Source organism: Sebastes umbrosus, chromosome 7 (assembly GCF_015220745.1).
Source record: "Sebastes umbrosus isolate fSebUmb1 chromosome 7, fSebUmb1.pri, whole genome shotgun sequence".
Classification (NCBI taxonomy): Eukaryota; Metazoa; Chordata; class Actinopteri; order Perciformes; family Sebastidae; genus Sebastes; species Sebastes umbrosus.
Window position 1 is genome coordinate 18,788,831 of NC_051275.1, and position 18,062 is coordinate 18,806,892.

Here is an 18,062-nt window from a genome sequence, read left to right on the forward strand (position 1 = left end):
GGCACCCGGTCGATAACGAGATGATAACATAACTCGTTGAGGAGCCCCGTCACTTCACAAGACACGGAAAACCTCTGTTGGTCTGGAGGAGCTGCAGCATTTATTTCTGCACAAACGTCCACTATACATTCACTAGATATTCTCAGAGCTAAACTAACACTTCTGCAGTGTGGAGTGAGCGCGCGTTCACGTCTAGAGGTGGAGCGAGACAGCGAGGACGCGCGCGCTGTCTGAGTGAAGGAGAGCAGGCAGCGGAGACGAGGCTCCGGCCACACGCGAGCGCGCATATGCGAACGCGCATTTGTGCCGACCCGCTACATTTATACGCTTAAAAAGTTACAAACAGTCCCTTTAAAGAGGAACTATTGTGCTTATTTTCAGGTGCATTTGTATTTTGGGTTTTTAATAGAACATGTTTACATGCTTTCATGTTTAATTTGTAAAATGCATGTTAGCTGATGTACAATGGCTTCTGATGCATGCAAACCTTTGTGATGTGTTTTTGCTATCAGGCTCCAGTCATTCTGATTCTACATATCATCAGCTGACACAATGGGTCTCATGCAAAAATAACACTGATTTAAACAACTTGGCCCATACAAGCAAATCTTCTCCTATTAAATCCTGAATTTATTCTAAGACACAAACAAAAGTTACGTAAGATCCAGACCTATTGTACGAGTTGTGTAGTATTAACTTTCTGATCCACCGACTCTATATGCTACAGAGTGATAGTGAGCGACGAAAGACAGACTTCCAGAGTGAAACGAAGATTAGTAGAGTAAATGCCACGGCATTATTAGCTTTGCGGCGCAGATACTATTAGCTATTAAGTGGACTATAATTAGAAACACTGTAACACTTTGCCATTCACTTCTTTATGTACATAATACACAGGAATATACAGGGAGAGACAGGAACATAGAAGAAATGAGACAGATAAAATCAAGCATAAATAAAAACAGAACGCAAAACAGAACAAAACAAACAAATAGCTAAATAAGTACCGCCAAGACATTATTCCCATATGTCAAACCTAAAACGCCTCGCCTCGTGGTTGTAATGTCTTCACAGGCTGTTTGTTTACACCATATTGCTCTTAATGTGCAATCCACCAATTATGTTCGCCAATTCAAGGTTGTAATGCATCACAGGTTTACAGTTTAATGGCCTATTGTAGTTCTCTTTGGTCTCCGAAAATTGACTGTGCATCACAATCCCCTCCCTGTATCCAAACATAAGGGCAATTTCATCTCCATTTCCATTACACAGATGTACCACACTGAATCTCCCCTAGCTTCTAATGCAGGGCGCCATGTATTTTAATCAAATGTACATAGCAGGATGCAGTGGTAGGGACGAGGAGGCTGTTTGTACAGGGGTGATGAGAGGAAAAGCTGCCTCTCCCACTGTCTTCTGGCCCTCGCTGAGAGGAGCAGGCGGTAATTGGAATGGTCAGGGTGTGCCAGCTTCATTGGGGAAAAGAGTGGGAAGGACAGCATCTCTCCGAGAGACGGAGGGAGAGAGAGAGGGAGAGATGGTTTTCAACGCTGTCAGCAGATCAGAGTCTTTCTAATGATCTAATGGAATAATCTCACTGCCACTCCAGGGATGGGTTAACCCCTCACTGACCGTTAACCACTGGCACGTTACACTTGCAGTCTGTGTGCTTTTGAGTTTTTTGCAGCTTTGTGTGTGTGTGTGTGTGTGTGTGTGTGTGTCAGTGTGTGAATGCATAATGCATTCACCTTCTTCTCCCCCTCTGCAGCTCTCCTCAGCTCTGCTCTTTGATGCGGTATACGCGGTGGTGGCGGCGGTCCAGGAGTTGAACCGTAGCCAGAATGTTGGCGCCACTCAGCTCTCCTGCAAGTCCTCCAAGATCTGGGAGCACGGCACCAGCCTCATGAATTACCTGAGGATGGTAAGATTCTCTGCTGGACATCACGAAAACAGACGGCAGCTCTGACCCTTCTCACCTTAATGGAATAGTTTGACCTTTTGGGGAAATATGGTTATTTACTTTCTTGAGTTAGATGAGAACATCGATTCCGCTCTCTTGTTTGTATGGTAAATATGAAGCTGCTTTGCTTATCTTAGCATAGCATAAAGACTGGAAAAAGATAGCCTGGCTCAGTCTAAAGGGAACAAAATCCACCTCCCAGCGCCTTTAATGCGCACTGATTATTATGTTATACTGTATGTTATATCGCACATCATTATCTGCTGTCAGTGAAAATATCTAGGCTCTAAAATATCCATTGAACACATGAAAAGTAAACAGAATAAGTCAGAAACTGAATAAACAAAAACATCAAATATATCTGTACGCTAAATATGAAGCTACTGCCAGCAGCCACTTTGCTTAGTTTAGCATAACGACTGGAAACACTGGGATGAAGCAAGCCAAGTACTTCTAAACCTCACACATTAACATGTCATCTCTCATTTGCTTAATCTGTAAGATTTCTTGGCGGTTCACAATGACCTCCATGTTCTTGTTACCGTGAGGTTGCTAGGCAACCAGAAGACACTCCGGGTAGTCACTGCGCCCCGTCAAAAAATAGTCTGGCACATAATCCCCCCAGTGAAACGACAAACTGTCATTTCTACATTTTTTGTTACGGATTAAACAAAGGTGATATAACGTGTGAATTAGTGACTTTTAGAGGTGCTGGTAGGTGCAGTTTGTTACGTTTGGACAGAGCCAGGCAGGGTTGGATAGTAACAGATTAAATGTAATTGGGATTACGTAATCAGATTACAAAAATTAATTTACTATGATCAACCCAGATTACATTTGAAAGAAATGTGCAATCAGATTATAGTTTTGTCAAGGATTACTTACATTTTTGGTTACCTCTTTAAAATATAATAATAATGTATGCCAGCTTGTGTTTGTAAGGATAATTTGATTCGACCAATTATGATTTATAGGATAATGGAGTTTTTATTCCTTTTTATTTACATTGAAAATGGAAAATGAGCATTTTGAGTTAGTGGTCCTCTTGCGTTACAAAAAACAGAGTTACAAAGTTATCCGTGTGGCCTTTGATTAAAAAACAGCAGCAACAAAAAATGTACACAAAAGAAACAGCAACCTGCATGTTGTAAAATAAATACAGTACACCTGTAGTTTGTGCCAGTACTGTTTTTATAAAAGTAATTTGATTTGAACTGTAAATGCTAAATAAGGAAAATGTATTTTATTTCTTGTTTAAAAAGAAAAAAATTATATTTGTGGAACTCAATTTTTTGTGGTTGCGTTAATTTTTTTTTGTATAAATTGCAATATTTTCAATGTTTGATCCAATCCAAAAGTACTCAGATAAGATTACATTTTTGTAATCCAATGGATTATGTTACTAATTACAAAAACATTTATATAATTTGAATTCAGTAACTGACTACATTTCAAAGTAATCTCACCAAACCCTGGAGCCAGGCTTACTGTTTCCCCCGTTTCCTGTCTTTATGCTAAAATAATCTAACTAGTTGCTTCACACATACCGCATATAAATGAAACAATCTTCACATCAAACTCTCAGCAAGAAAGCGCATTTCACAAAATGTCAAAATATTTTCCGAAGTTTAAGATTTTTCATGTTTATGTATGTGTTTTTTTTATTCTGTTTTCTGACTCTCACTTGCAACAACAAGAAGGCCAGGAAATAGTATTAATTAGATGTCAGATAGCCAAGCTTGTTGAGATTTTCATTAATGTTTCACTTGTGTTTAATATTAATTGGTTATTTGATATTTTCACTGACAGCAGATAATAATTTATAATCTGTGCTCCCATGTTCTTTAAACATATGCTCCCGATCCACTAGGTCAGTTCATCTCGTCTCTACATTACACTGAGAGACAATGGAGAAGAAGAGATGAAGATGAGCTGTCAGTGAATAAAATGTGTTAACCTATAATGGAGAAATGTCTGTAAGTGATTGGGCTATCAACATACTTAAATGTGACAGGTATCCGATATCAGACTGTTTGTCTTTCTCTCTCAGAGAAAGAAGACGTGACTAATGGCTCGTCCATTTTGCCGTAAATTGCAGATATTACAGCCTCGTCTTCATGACATTATCCTAAACTTGACATATTTCAAAAGGCTCATACTGAGCCGGTAGTGCTTATGTAGCCTCCAGTCATGTCCATAATAGGTGCTGCTGAATGGGAAGCAGGCAGAATTTATAGTGAGGTCTTTTAACGTGTTGCTGTTTCTGTGTTGGATAGGTAGAATTGGAAGGTCTAACGGGCCACATTGAATTCAACAGCAAAGGTCAGCGGTCCAACTACGCCTTGAGAATAATGCAGAACAGCAAGGATGGCCTAAGGCAGGTAATGTAACTCCCAGTCTTATAAATCTCATGTTTCTATTATCTGTCTTCAAAGTAACCACATGCTACGGATTCAGCATGCGCACAACCTCTCTTTAGCATAAAGTGCATGCGATAGGTTCAAAAGAATTTACATATAAATAGTGTGGCATTTCAAGAATGGCTCACACCGATTCCTCCATTTTCTCTTTGGATAGACACTGGCCGTAATATTCCTGCTACTGCTCAACACAAAGCTCTACAGCTACAAGCCTGATCTCAGTAGGGCAGTACTTCTGGCAAATGTTCCAGTTGTCTTTATGTCAGCCAGGTAACTTGAGCCAGATCATGCAGCAGGGAGCTGTAGTAACACTTGCTCAACTGACATCCTTTTGTGCAAACAATCCCCATTATCCCGCTAGCAAAAGTGTCAAGGTGCCAAAATTAGATATTACAGTAGGGATTCCTCTTTGAAGGTGCAAAGAAGCGTGTTTTTATGGAAAAATAATTTAGGTTAAATCAGAAGCTGCTGCTGCTGCTGCTGATGATATTACTAACTTTACAGACGTGTCTATGTAACTTTATATATTAGATACATATCTGAGGTTGTGATTCTTTATGGAATAAAAGAACATTTAGTAATATTTTAATCTTGTCTCAGGAAAATGACTATAATATATCAGCAGGGATTTGTGGGTGGTTTTGATCAATACCAGTCACTTCAGTATGGCCTCAGTGGATGCTTCTTACGCAAGCAGTCTTGCTGTGCTCTTTCATTGAGTGAAAATACTCTCCACGCACCAGGGCATTTCAGTCTATGCCCTGAACCCCCCTGCACTCTGAAACTGGTCTCCCCTGACTTCCCTTTGCCGCAGTTTCACTCCAGGGAACACTGTTTCAAACACTTTCTCCTAAATTGAACACATTTGCCAGGATTATAAGGACTGAAAGTAGTCAGTAATGAAATGTAAGTGGCAAGAGGCTTTGAGCAGCTTGGAGTACTGTTTGTTAATGAATGAATGGATGGCAGAACTGCTGGTGCTCTTGTGTTACGGACGGTATCAATAGCTCAGGGGTCGGTGACATTATAGCAGGTGTTTCCGATGTTTCATGTCAAAAATACCTCAGATCTCTGAAATCTGTCTGAAGACACCTTGTCTGAAAATATTTTTGTTTGGTCATGATAGATGTAAAACCAATCATCACAAAAACCATCTCAGACATTGGGCCTCGTGCAGGAAATGATATAAGAACAAATTTCCTCTTATTGTTGTTCCATGATTTCTTATTTTGTTAATACCCATTGATTTCTGGGATTCACCAATGTTTTATTTTTGCTCTTCTGAACATTTTAAAAATGGTCAAGAGCACTCTTACAAAGATAAGAAAAAAAACATCTTGTTTTCACTCTCCACAAATTGTTCGTCCAACGCAAGGAAACATATATTTTAAATTTGGGGAGCATAAATAAACACATGAATGTCGTATTATCAAATTTAGATTATTTTATGTTTTAGAGTAGTTATAATGATTGGATTATTAGATCTGTGGGCTAAAGAAATAGGCTACCATTTGGTCCATTGATCCCATTTAAGACTATAAAAACCCTTGGATGATATTGCGTGTGTTCAGCTTCTGAATGGCTTACAAACTGCTCTTTGATACTTTTTGAATTTCCTGTAACGCCAGTAAAGACACTCATGTTTACTTTGTTTACGTTTATTTAACGTTTTTAGTGGGTGTTGTCTACCCTTATATAGTGTTTGAGGGCGTTACCTATGCTAACATCTGCCCTTATTAGGGATGTGACGGTGAGAAAATTTTCCCACCGGTTAATAAACTTGTGACAACACAGGTGTTACCGATTACACCGGACATTTCACAAGAAAATATGACGGTCAATATGTGTAGCGCGCTTACTTTGATCTTTACCGACGGGTAGGGGTGTGTCTGGCCTCTCCGGTCCAGCTTTTACTGCGACATGCACACCGACTGTGACCGCTCCATCCTCCTCACGCCGATTGCCTCATTAACGTTATGGTTCCCTTGTAGAATTGGGTTTAAATCCGAAGTATTGCCAAATAGGCGCGTTTGTTTTTCGCTTCGACACCAAATCCTTCGCCATCTCACGGTCTGTCAACTCTCTCTCGTCCAGTGTTTGTGAAATCTGACTCCTGCTCCTCTGAGCTGAGACTCCGTATGGAGCAGATGCATTCACTTTTAGTTTGTAGCGTCCGTCATCCGACTATCTATTGATAACATGCCGCTGATACGCCAAAATTAACTAAATGGGGTTTATTTCTGTAAAAAAAGCAAAACGACGGTGAGGGCGGTGGGTACGTAATGTAATCGTTGTGTGTCCGACCACCGTGTAACACCGGTAACATCGACTACCATGACAAGCTTAGCTCTTATGTAGTGATTGGGGGGAGTTGCCAATGCTAATACCTGTTGTTATATAATGTTTAGGGCGTTAACTATGCTAATAATAAAAAATCAACCACATGCCTCAGATTTATTATCAAGTGGGATTCATCATTCAGCACACCTGGGTAAGAGCAGATATGGTGGTTAAGAACGTTTGGTTCATCTGGAGTTGACTTCTCATTTTCTTTTCTCTTAACAAAAAAAATGTAGGGATATTTAAGAGAATTTTACTGCATGAGGCCCATCTGTCATTGTAACAATGTTGAAATATTGAAATAGAAAACTGAGAGCCTTCTGATGGAGAACTGACATTTCCTGGACCCCACTTTGGGAACCAGTGTCCAGGAGTTTAGCGAGGCAGTTTCAGACAAGAACATTGCTTCAAATTGAAGACTGCCTGGGGAAAATGTGTGTGGCCAAAGTAATTGTCCACTACTTTCCCATCCATCAACAGCATCTCCAAATGCTCCAGTGGGGCTGTGCCGTAGCCTGCAGTAAAAATATGTGGTTGAACTCCAAGGTAAAAAATAGAAAAACATAGGTTGTATGGGAAGAAAAACAAGGGGTCAAAGGTTAACAACAGCACAAAAGTAGCAGAAGCCTTGAATAGCTGAGTGATAGAGGTGTGGATCAAGATGAAGAATCTGGCTGTGGCTTTGTTTGCTTTCATGGTAATAGCCCGCTAACCCTAGGTTTCAGAATATCTATAAACATAACATCTTTCATGTGAGTCACAAAACAGCTTATTGAATGTGTTCTGACAGATATTTGATAACTGTACTGTGGAGTTGGGGGATAAATAAGACTATATTGGTGAACCAAGTGATGGGAAAATGCACACAATAATGTAAAGAAGGAGAGAATGTGTATGGATGAGTAATATAAGTAAAAATGTATTTTCAATTTCTTTTGTCAGCCCCGTTTAGAGAAGTAGCAAGTTGTTTCCATGCCAACAAAGTATCCAGTCTCACTGCGCCTTAGTACTTGATATTATCTGTGACATTACTAAAATCTGCTGAGAGTGTTGAGAGTCTTGAGCGACCAAGCGTGAATTAGCTTCAGTGTGGCCTTGGGCTTTAGACGAGAACCATCCAGCGTGAAGTGTTTTGGACACGAGTACTGTATGCGCCAGTGCAGACATAAGCTTTAATTTCAAAACCAGACCATAAATATACAGTATGTGTGCTATGACTTATTTCATACATGCTTCATCTTGTAATGGTGAACCTGTAAAGTTCATCCAGGTTTACGCAGTTTAATGACAAAACACCATTTTCATTTTGCAAAAGGCAAGTGATGACCAGTAACCTGATCATCCTTTAGTAACTGTAATGTTGTATCAGTGCACATTTACTGGCTACATGTAAAGACACTGGTGGGTTCTGTGGTTGGGCGGTGCAATCAATCAAATTTCAACCCAGCTGGCCCCCACTGGGCGTATTTCCTATGTGGCCATGCACCGCGACCAGCTCTAGGTCGGCTTGGAAAGGTCTGGGGTGAAGATGGCGCTTTACAGCACTTCTCGCCTGGACCTCGCCGCTTAGTGCTCACTCTACCCTCTCTCCCTGCAGTAAGGGACAGAGCTCCATGCTGTCCTCCGTGCAGCAATGTCAGCAACCCACCTTGAAACCTTGAAACACGACCCCCGTCTCATTTACCATACTTTGTGGGTGTAACTTTTTTGTCGTGTCATCACCATTCACATCTATACAATCAATGTGTGTTTATGATTAAATTGTTTACTAGAGCACATAATTCTTCATAGATCTAGCCTCTTAATTTTGCCCTTTAACTTTAAAATGTAGGCTACAAAATCTTCTTTTTAAATGCATGATATTTCCAAAGTCAATGAGTAATCGTGTTAGATATTCCTGATCTCAATATTGACCAAACTAATCGTTATTATGATTTTCGCTCTAATCGAGCAGCCCTACTCTGTGGTGTATTATTCTCATACATGTCATGATATCTGCATGCAATGTGGCTGCGTTTGGCAGAGCAGTTATGGCTGCCAAAGTGAACGGAGATGCATTAAGCGAGCTCTCTGCATCTGTGGTTGTGTGGTCGGTAGATGCTCGTCTATAATCACACAGACACACTATCATAGAGCAACATCTGCTGCTTTGCTTTCGTCCAATCAAACTGAATACGGTAGCTCTTCCTCGTTTATTTAATCTCTCTCATCGTCTCTGCCTCTTCCTCACACCCCATTCAGTTCTTACAATGAACAGATTACACCTGACTATCTGCTTGCATCTTTACTTGTTATGTGTGTCATATTATGAGTTAATAGCACAGACTATACTGAATGCCATCATTTCTATATACAGTAGCTGATACTGTGTGCTAGCGTTGCACAGTTTGCTCTTAACACCCTGTTTTCTTTAAATGCCAGGACTTTAGTATTTCACATTTCATCTTAAGGCTTGATGTAAAACGATAACTGTAATCCCTCAAGTTTATGCTTTTTCACAGTGCTGTACCAAACCTAGAAATACCCGTCTCTCACCCTGACAGCTGTGTTTTCCCTTCTGCCCCGACTGTTGTGCTTTTTCTGTCAGTGCTGCATTATGTATGACGTGCATTAACTTATCCATAATCCAAAAAAACAGTCACCACTCTGCTGCAGCAGATAGCTGTACGTGTGCTCTCTTATCAACGGCATTTTAAGTAGTTGTTGTACTATTAGGAGTCACTGACAAGACACAGGCAGTTTGACAGCACAGAGAGGAATAACTTGAGTTGTGTTTAAAACATTTGACCCCTTCCGTTGGGTCGCGATGATCTCCATGAAAGAGGTGATTGAGTTCCTGCCTTGAGTGTGAGAAATGTCTAACCTAAGTAAACCCCTTAAAGGAGTCAGACAGCAGCCCATCTGCCTTTATTAACCTTGTCTGTGTCTCCCCATGTCCCCGCTTTATACTGGCACCAGGCCAGTCGAGCAGAAGGATAATGCTATCAGGCCTAATGTGATGATTTCAACCAGAAGTATTATAAAGCAGCCCTGCCAGTTATGTTAATGGGGAGAGGCAAGGTGTAAGACAGGGGACAGGATGGGGGGTGTTGTTTGTTTTGTTAACTAGCACCTCCCACGTGCTGTTGGGTTGGGGCTGCTTCAGCCAGGCAGACGCTAGAGGAGCCAGGGCCTTGGCAGAGATTAGGAAGGTGGCTCACTGCCCACACACATACACACTCTCGCAAAACAGAGTTTAAGCATAGTATTTTCAAATCAACACATGACAAGTTGATATCTCACGTCTTTTGTTTAGTTAAATAGAGTAATAGCATCTTAACACCCACACCGTGTCTAGCCAGTGAATGCACATTAAAACAAGAGAAAAGAACACCTTCCATCAACTTCCACTTTCTGGAGATAGAGAGACGCCGACCTGCATATCTTTACCCTACTTCCACTCTCTTTTCCTCAGTCGCTAACACCCACCGTTCGCTCATCCCGATCCCTGTTGCTGTGCTATAGATCGCCTCACATGTGTGACTATCAGCTCCTCGGGGGGTTCGACACTTTACCGCTAATCACTGTCACAAATTGAATTTCTCAAGCAGGCATTTTCACACATTAGAACGGTTTCCTGCTGCTCGGTCTGCTCTGCCTTTCCCTGTTTTATCTATCCAGCATACCTTTCTCTATCTATCTATCTGTCTATTTGTCTGCCTGTCCGTCTATTTAGCCGCCGTCATGGCTTGTTTTCTGCATTGCTTTATAATAATGAATAATGAGCACCAGTCATTGGATGTGCTTTGTCTTTGCATCTTTAATGCAGCTATCAGCTCTGACCAGAGTAGGAATCATTGGTTGTCCTTGAACGCTTAAAAAAGTACTTCATGATGTTACAACAAACCTCCACAACAGTGAGTCTGTACTGGTTCTGTTCCAGTTCAGGACTCTGCAGCAAGGATTTTATAAAAAAAAAAAAAAAAAAAAACACCCATATCACACAGGTTATAGACAACTTTCATATTGATGCAGTGTCACATTTTACCTTTTGACATAATAAGTGTAATATTTCCATTGTGGGTGCTCAAATGTATTATTTATACTCCGCTTTCAAAACCTTTAAATCAGAAAATTAGATACTGTTCTTTTTATTTCTTTTGTTTGAATTATTCATTATTGAATTGGGCATTTTGACCAAGTGTGGTCTGATGCAAAATGCATCACAGTGAGATATATGCTTTAATATCATCTGAAAATGATCCCTCTAGAGCGCTATAACTACACAATCATAGCATAAAAGTAAAATTCCAGTAATCGCTTTAAGCTTGAAAACAATCATTTCAGATGACAGTTCAGTTAGCCTGTGTTATTTCCAGAATATGAAGTGGCTGCATTACGCAATAATCTTTATTTGTTCAGTTTGTTGGCAGGCAAAGTAAATGTCCCAGCTGCTCCGGAGCTGGCAGCCAGGTAGGCCAATGATGATGGTGTAAGAAGTTGGCATGGCGTTGTCCGTGCTCTGGCCGAAGCGCCACTGGCACCTGTAACCGACAACAATCCACAGAGGAGGCAAGAGAGGCAGGTGGAGGGGGAGGAGAGAGGGAAAAGAGAAATGAGGAAAGAGGATGACAGGCGGAGAGTAAATGAGACAGAAAGGGCGTGCGAGAGAAAAATGGGACAGAAAGAAAAGAATCAAAGACGGAGCTCTAAAACGATATTTCTGCATTTCAAATAACAGCTGGGGCATTTTTTTTCCTTACAGTATATGCACACTGCTTTAGGTGTCACCACATTTAATACTTAATACAACAACATTGACCTTCACTCCTCTTTCTTGTTGGAATGACTAATCACATTAAAGGAATAGGCTGTAATCCTCTATATCCTTTTGCTACGGCTATTCACCAGCCAGTGTAATGAGCTAGATAAAGGAGGCTAATACGAAGAACTATCTTGGCTCGTGCGTGCGAATGTGGACGTGTTTCTGAGTGTATATTTTCCAGATGGTGTGACCACCAGGGGTACGCTGTAAAACGGTATCATTCCGGATATATACAGATGGATAATATAACCCAACCTGTTCCTGTGAAGGCACAGACTGCGTTCTACTTTTCAGGAACATCAAAAGACAGAGCTGTTTCCTAACTCACGCTCTTGTTGCTAAAATGGATTACAGCATTTTCTGTTTGGGGGGGGGGGGGATCAGAAGTATGATTATTGTGATTCTGGGCTGTCGGACGGCTGACTGATCTATCTGACATCAGTTCACAGGGCGTATGTGCCGTCCTGTGCCTGTGTGTGTTCGTTTGCATGCATGCGTTTTATGTTTACGCTTGTGTGTGTGTGTCGGCGCTTATGTGTGAGCATTGATGGGATTGGTGCCAGCCCCACGCTGCTGCCTGCTTCTTGGCTCTGCGCACAGTCGCACACAACGAGCCCACCGCCATCCATGCTTGTTTAGCCCAAGTCTTTTCCAAAACAATCACGCTGCAGCCTGCCAGCCAACCGCAGCCACAGCACACACCATACCGACGGAGCGGTCCAGCCTCTCTGCAGCCCCCTGGCCTCCGTGGACCGGCCCTCATTTTCTGCATGGAGCTCATTGACAGCAGCACGCCTGTTAATTGGAGGAAGCTGTAAAATGAGTAATTATTGCAGTTTGGGGTAGGCAAGCTGTTGCCTGTTACAGCGTTAGGCTCTGCTGTGTGACAGTGTGAGAGTGCACAAGAGAGGGTGCTATGTAAGCTGCATCAGTGCATTTCTATGTTTATGTATATTTGTGTGTCTCTGTTTGCACATCCATGCAAACATGTGGATCTCTGTGCATCGCAGGGGGCTGCGAACACTCTTCAGGTCAGCTCCTGGAGAGAAGAGAAACACTAATTAAGTTATATAATAGAGGCACTTAATCACAGCTTTGGTAGAGAAACCACCTGAGAGAGAGGAGAAGAAAGGGAAGCAACAGAGAAAGAGAGAAATATTCTGAGTTTAAGCGTCAGTTGGAGAGACTGGAAGAGGCTACAGAGCAGGGAGCAGGTTATGAGTAGGTTACAGCAGGACACGCTGACCAGAAGTGGAGAAGGCCAAAGGCCGACTCCAGCATGACTCAAAGTAAATTGTTCTCATTATTGAGTCCACAGGTGCTTTGCAAAATCCGATGCTCAAGAATAGATTTGCCTCTGATATTCTCGTACACTCATAATGTGTTTTGATGAAGCTTGTGAGGTTAAAACAAGAGTGCGAACTGAGTTGAACTTCCACATCTGTAAAACAAAGGTCAAAGACACATGAAAACATCTGAGACAGTCTTTTAGTCACTGGGACTTACCGTAGTTGTGCCTGAAGGTGCACATTTTTCCCTCATTTCGTTTTATGCCATCTTCAAATTCTGCTTCCCTGGTCTGAAAACTATAATCCCATCGACATAACTTGAAAACATGTTTTTTTTCTTTCTTGTTTTTCATTACATCCACTGAAGTAATAGAAATCCCTCCCTAGGCGAATGAGCAAGCCGCCCAAACAACCTCTGGCAGATTTACTGAAATAGAAAGCAAGTGTCCCAACTCATTCCTTTTTATCAGGCTAGATTAGATTTGCCGCAGCATTAAGAATGAATTACCTAAATACAAAGAACTGATTAGGTTTCTAGCTCAGGTAGAGAATACTCTAGCCATGTTTGACACCACAATCAAATTCATTGGGGCCCGAGCACCAAAGTGCCAGAGGTCCAATGGTCCCTGGCACTGAAAGAAAACTTAAACTTCGACTTTATTACATTCATCATATACATACAGTTACATACATGAAATTTGACCTCTGCATTTAACCCATCCTAAGCATTTAGGCTCAGTGGGCTGCTGTAAAGCGCTCAGGAAGCAACTTCAGTGTCTCGCTCAAGGACACTTTGACATGCGGACAGTAGGAGCTGGGGGTCGAACTGCCAACCTTGTGGTTAAAGGACGACCCACTCTACCCACTGAGCCACAGCTGCCCAAAAGTGCAAGGAACCCATTGTTTTTGTAGAGATTGTTATTTTTCTGCTGCGAAATCACATTTTTGATGGGCTTTGGATGCTCAAAAACTCACAGAAATTGGCACACACTACAGAGTTCTGCAGTGATTGGGTTTTGGGTGTGGCCAACGGGCTCCATAGCGCCCCCCAAACGCATGCCATTTGAATAAAGTTCCTTTGATGTTCACAAAATTTGGTGGGATCATTGTTCTCATCTTTAAGAATATATCAAAAATGTGTGAATTTTTTTTTCACCCGATCTGAAGTCAGCCATTTAGGATTTTGTGCATTAGTTTTCATTTTACACACACGTTTGAGGGGTTTAGGATGCACAAAATCTCACAAAACTTTGCACACATGTTCAAACTAGTAATCATTTTTGATTTGATCTTGCAATTGGGCTTAGGTGTGGCGCGTCGGTTCTATAGCGCCCCCAATTACTTTTAGCCTTTGAACGCATTTTGACGCCCTTGGTATAGTCAAAAACTACCAAAATTTGACGTACACATTAAAACCTGTAAACATTGCGAGAATGTACAGCGATTGGGCTCATGCATGTTTAGCAGGCTCCAATAGCGCCCCCTAATGCAGAGAGTTGGGACACAGTTGCTTCGATATTTGCGAAATTTGGTTGCCACATTGCTCTCATCATTTCCCATTTGTTTCATCCAGAAGGAAGTCGCTTTTTTGAATTTGGTGCGTTTTTCATGCATTTTATTCAAACTATTTTGAACTCCTCCTAGAGAATTTATCGAATTCATTTCAGATTTGGTTGGTGTGACACTAAATTGCAAAGGAATAGATGATACCTCGAACGGTGATGTCATAGGTCAAGTGACAATACACCATTTTAGGCACTTTACAGGTATGGAACTTTTCTAAACTCCTCCTCGAGGATTCAACAGGTAAATCTCAAATTTGGTAAGCAGCATCTCAAGACCTTTCATGATGCCAAATTGAGAAGCTTTTGTGGAACAGCGTTGCTGTGGCGAGTAAGGCAATTTGCATGTTTCGCCTTGACACAGGAAGCTGTTGTAACTTGACTTTACATTGTCCAATCTGCCCCAAATTTCACATGCTGGACAAGAGTCCAGGCCTGAAGACACCTACATGCCCATATAGATTCATAGTCATAGCACCACTTACTGACAACGGGAAGTCTGCTTTATGTGACAAAGATTTACATGAAAGTTATACATGATGTACAGCAAAAAATGGCGTATAATTAGCCTGTGTTTTCTAGCAAGAATCAAACAAAAGAAACATCTACTCAACTGCGGCAGCCACAGCTCAAACCCTTTGTTCATCTGATGTACATAAACAGATCCTTGGTGGCGGTGCACTTTCTTTAACCTTGGATATTGATTTTTTTTCTTCTTTGTCTTCCTTCCACACATTTTACTCCCATGTTCTAATTTGTGTGCATTTGTATGTCCGCATAGTAAATCTCTGTGAAAAGATCGTCTATAAACTGTTAAGTCACCTAGACATGCAGTACACTGTTTCCAATTTCCTGAATTACCATTTGAATATTTACAGCCAGATTGCTTTTTAAAATACATTTTATTCCCGTGGTGTCCTTGTGTCAAGGTCTTCAGGGTGGAGCCGAGCAACAGAGGTGGTGTAGTAAGAGGAGACCCTTTTTGTACCCGTCTGCTTCCCCATATCTGAGGGAGCGCTGAGTGCCTGGAATATCTAAGACACGCACACACACACACACACATACTGCATGGGCACCACTTCAATTTGCAAGAAATGATTTGAGCTGTGTTATTTACACAAGACTTCCTCCAGTTAAAGGGTGAATGTGCTCGTTCAATTTCTTTCTCTTTTGGATTGGATTTATTTATTTCCTGTCAGTGCTGCTCCTATGTTTATTACGGCAATCTGCTTTTTCCTTCCCCTCCCCTTTTTCTTTGCTCCCACCTCCCATCTCTGAGAACACTATTACTCTAGCTGCCCTCTCTGCTGCGGATGCAGATGCACTCAATTCAATTTCTCTCCGCTGCTGCAATGTGAGGGAAGGAAGGAGGGAGGGGACAGGTATAGCGAGGTAGAGGGGGGGGGGAATGTAAGGGGATGAGAGGTGTGGGGTGGTGCACAGCAGGTTGACAGATCCAAGACTGCCTCCACCCTTTTTCTTTCCTTGAAGGACATTATCATAGGAGCCCGGTGTAGCTCAGCGCACCACGACACGCCTTGGATCTCTTTCTCTGCCTCAGGCTCCAGCAGAGATGAGTACATCTCAACCAGGTCTGATAGACGTACAGGGTCTAATTCACGAAAGCTGGTGCTTGAGCTCCTGCCACTAAGGTTAGAGGAAGTTTAGAGACTGAGGCGGCCCTCTGATCTCCCCCAGCTGTGCAGTTTAAACACATTTCAATCTTTGACTCTGTCTGTGTGTTTGTGTTAGCGAGAGAGTCAGACAGACAGAGAGAGTCTGTTTTAGAGGGAGAGTAAGTAGGTGTCGACGTTACAGCTGTGTAATTGCGAACAATAATTACAGCAAGTTTAACATTGCAGAGGTGGCAGTTTTAATCAGATGTAAAGGTGCTCCAGGTGGCCTCTTAAAACAAGGTGTTGTGGTGTTAAACATAAATTCTGCAAATTGAGCTTCGCCATGAATCATTTTATATGCGTCTTTATCAGGGTCAGGATTTAATAGATACCCATGGCAAATTGTCAATAAAGAAAGTATACAATATTGACTGTTAGGAGGGAGGAGAATGGAAACTGCTAGTTGCCAGCAAGGGAAAAGAAGTAGTCGGGGTATACGTTCAGTGTTTATTTGCCTGTATGCAATGCAGCTGTATTATTTCACTGTTAAATAAAACTGTCCCTGAAACGTTGCACAGCATCTCTGAGGATCAGATCAAGGGGACTATAGAGCCTGTTGGAAAAATACTTCTTCTCTTCCCTGGTTCTTAATATAGTATTTTATTTTATTCAGTGTTTTATCTGTTGTTATCCCGCTAACAATATATTTAAAATCAGGACTGAGCGTTCCAGTGTGGTTTTGTTGCCGTAGATGATGTGTGTTTGAGTTTTTATGTTTACTTGCGAGTATAGTTCATGTTTCCAGCCACTGGAACTGCAGCATGTCAGACCACATTAACTTCTGAGGATCATCCATTAAACACGGTTTCTCTTTCACCTTGTTTATGTGCCGTGTTTCTGCTCATTTCATTGTGAAGTCTGAAGCAGCTTTGTGCGTTTCCAGAAGGGAATTTAGACTTCAGATTCATCTGCCTGCCTGGAAGCTCAAATTAAAAGTGTGAATTCAGTATCGCCTTTTCTATCTCTTCCTCAAGCAACCTTTTGCATTCTCGCTTCATGTTTTATGTTCAGTCCTCCCTGGGGTAGCTCCTTCTTTTAAGTTGCTTTAATCTCTCTGGTGTAAGTGATGCTCTCCGTTCAGCGTATACCGATTTGATTTTTTTTTTTTTATCACATCACCATGTAAACCTTGTTTAGAAAAAGTGCTCTGATGCAGGAAACTGTTACATAAAGTTTAGTTACATGCCCTCTTGCTAATGTCAGTAATGCTCAGTTGCAAAGCGGTGGATCAGTTTACGAGCGGCTTTGTCGCCACCAGTTTATTGCACGCGTAGCTGTCTCTGTTATGAGTTAAATGTCCTGAGTGCTGCAGACAGGCCTGGAGGTCAGTGAGGCTGTGAATTTTGAGAAGAAACAACTTGCAAAAAACTCAAGTCACTTTTATTAGATCTCCTCTCATTACATTTTCATTTCATTTACTGGAATTCGGGTGAATACTAATCGCAAGAAGTGATAGATGTAATTGAATGTATTGCTTTTGAAGTGTAATTAGAATGCCTGGCCTAAGATGAACGGGTTTGATACCGAGTATAAAACCTTGTGTAAGACCAACATGTGCATGCACATACTGCGTAAGCTAATACTATCTGACTTTCTTCTCTGAGACTCACACACACAGACACACACAGTCATTTCCAGCAGGGATGTAACAGTGGTGGAGATTGTGTCAGCTGCACGACACGGCTGTTGATTTAAATATGTGGGACTGGGGGAAAGCTGGGCAGCGTTGCTTACAAGACATATTAGTCGTCTTTTGACACATTCTCCCTCGAGACCTCTCTGCTTTTCGCGTTTTTTCTTGCATCTTCTCAGAGGTTCAATCAAAACCTTAGAAGAAATCTTAAACTGGTCAAAGACAAAGTTTGATGCAACTGCCTTCTCCTGACTATATACAAAACACATCAGTGTTACACGTATTAGAGGCAGCGTGGGTGCGTCACACACATTTTGTGGCACCAGTTAAAGCACATTGAATAAGTAACTTTACATGAGATCAAATTAATGCAATCCA

General features: G+C 41.6%; 1 protein-coding gene across 5 annotated transcripts in view; it reads left to right on the top strand.

Moving 5' to 3' along the window:
• grik4 (glutamate receptor, ionotropic, kainate 4) overlaps nucleotides 1-18,062 on the top strand; it is a 334,598-nt gene that overhangs the window by 273,648 nt on the left and 42,888 nt on the right. For all 5 annotated transcript variants that reach the window (XM_037775509.1, XM_037775506.1, XM_037775510.1 and 2 more), the window contains exons 10-11: nucleotides 1,769-1,921; nucleotides 4,237-4,341. In XM_037775509.1, the coding sequence (XP_037631437.1) occupies nucleotides 1,769-1,921; nucleotides 4,237-4,341 (258 nt within the window). The remainder of the gene's footprint in view (nucleotides 1-1,768; nucleotides 1,922-4,236; nucleotides 4,342-18,062) is intronic.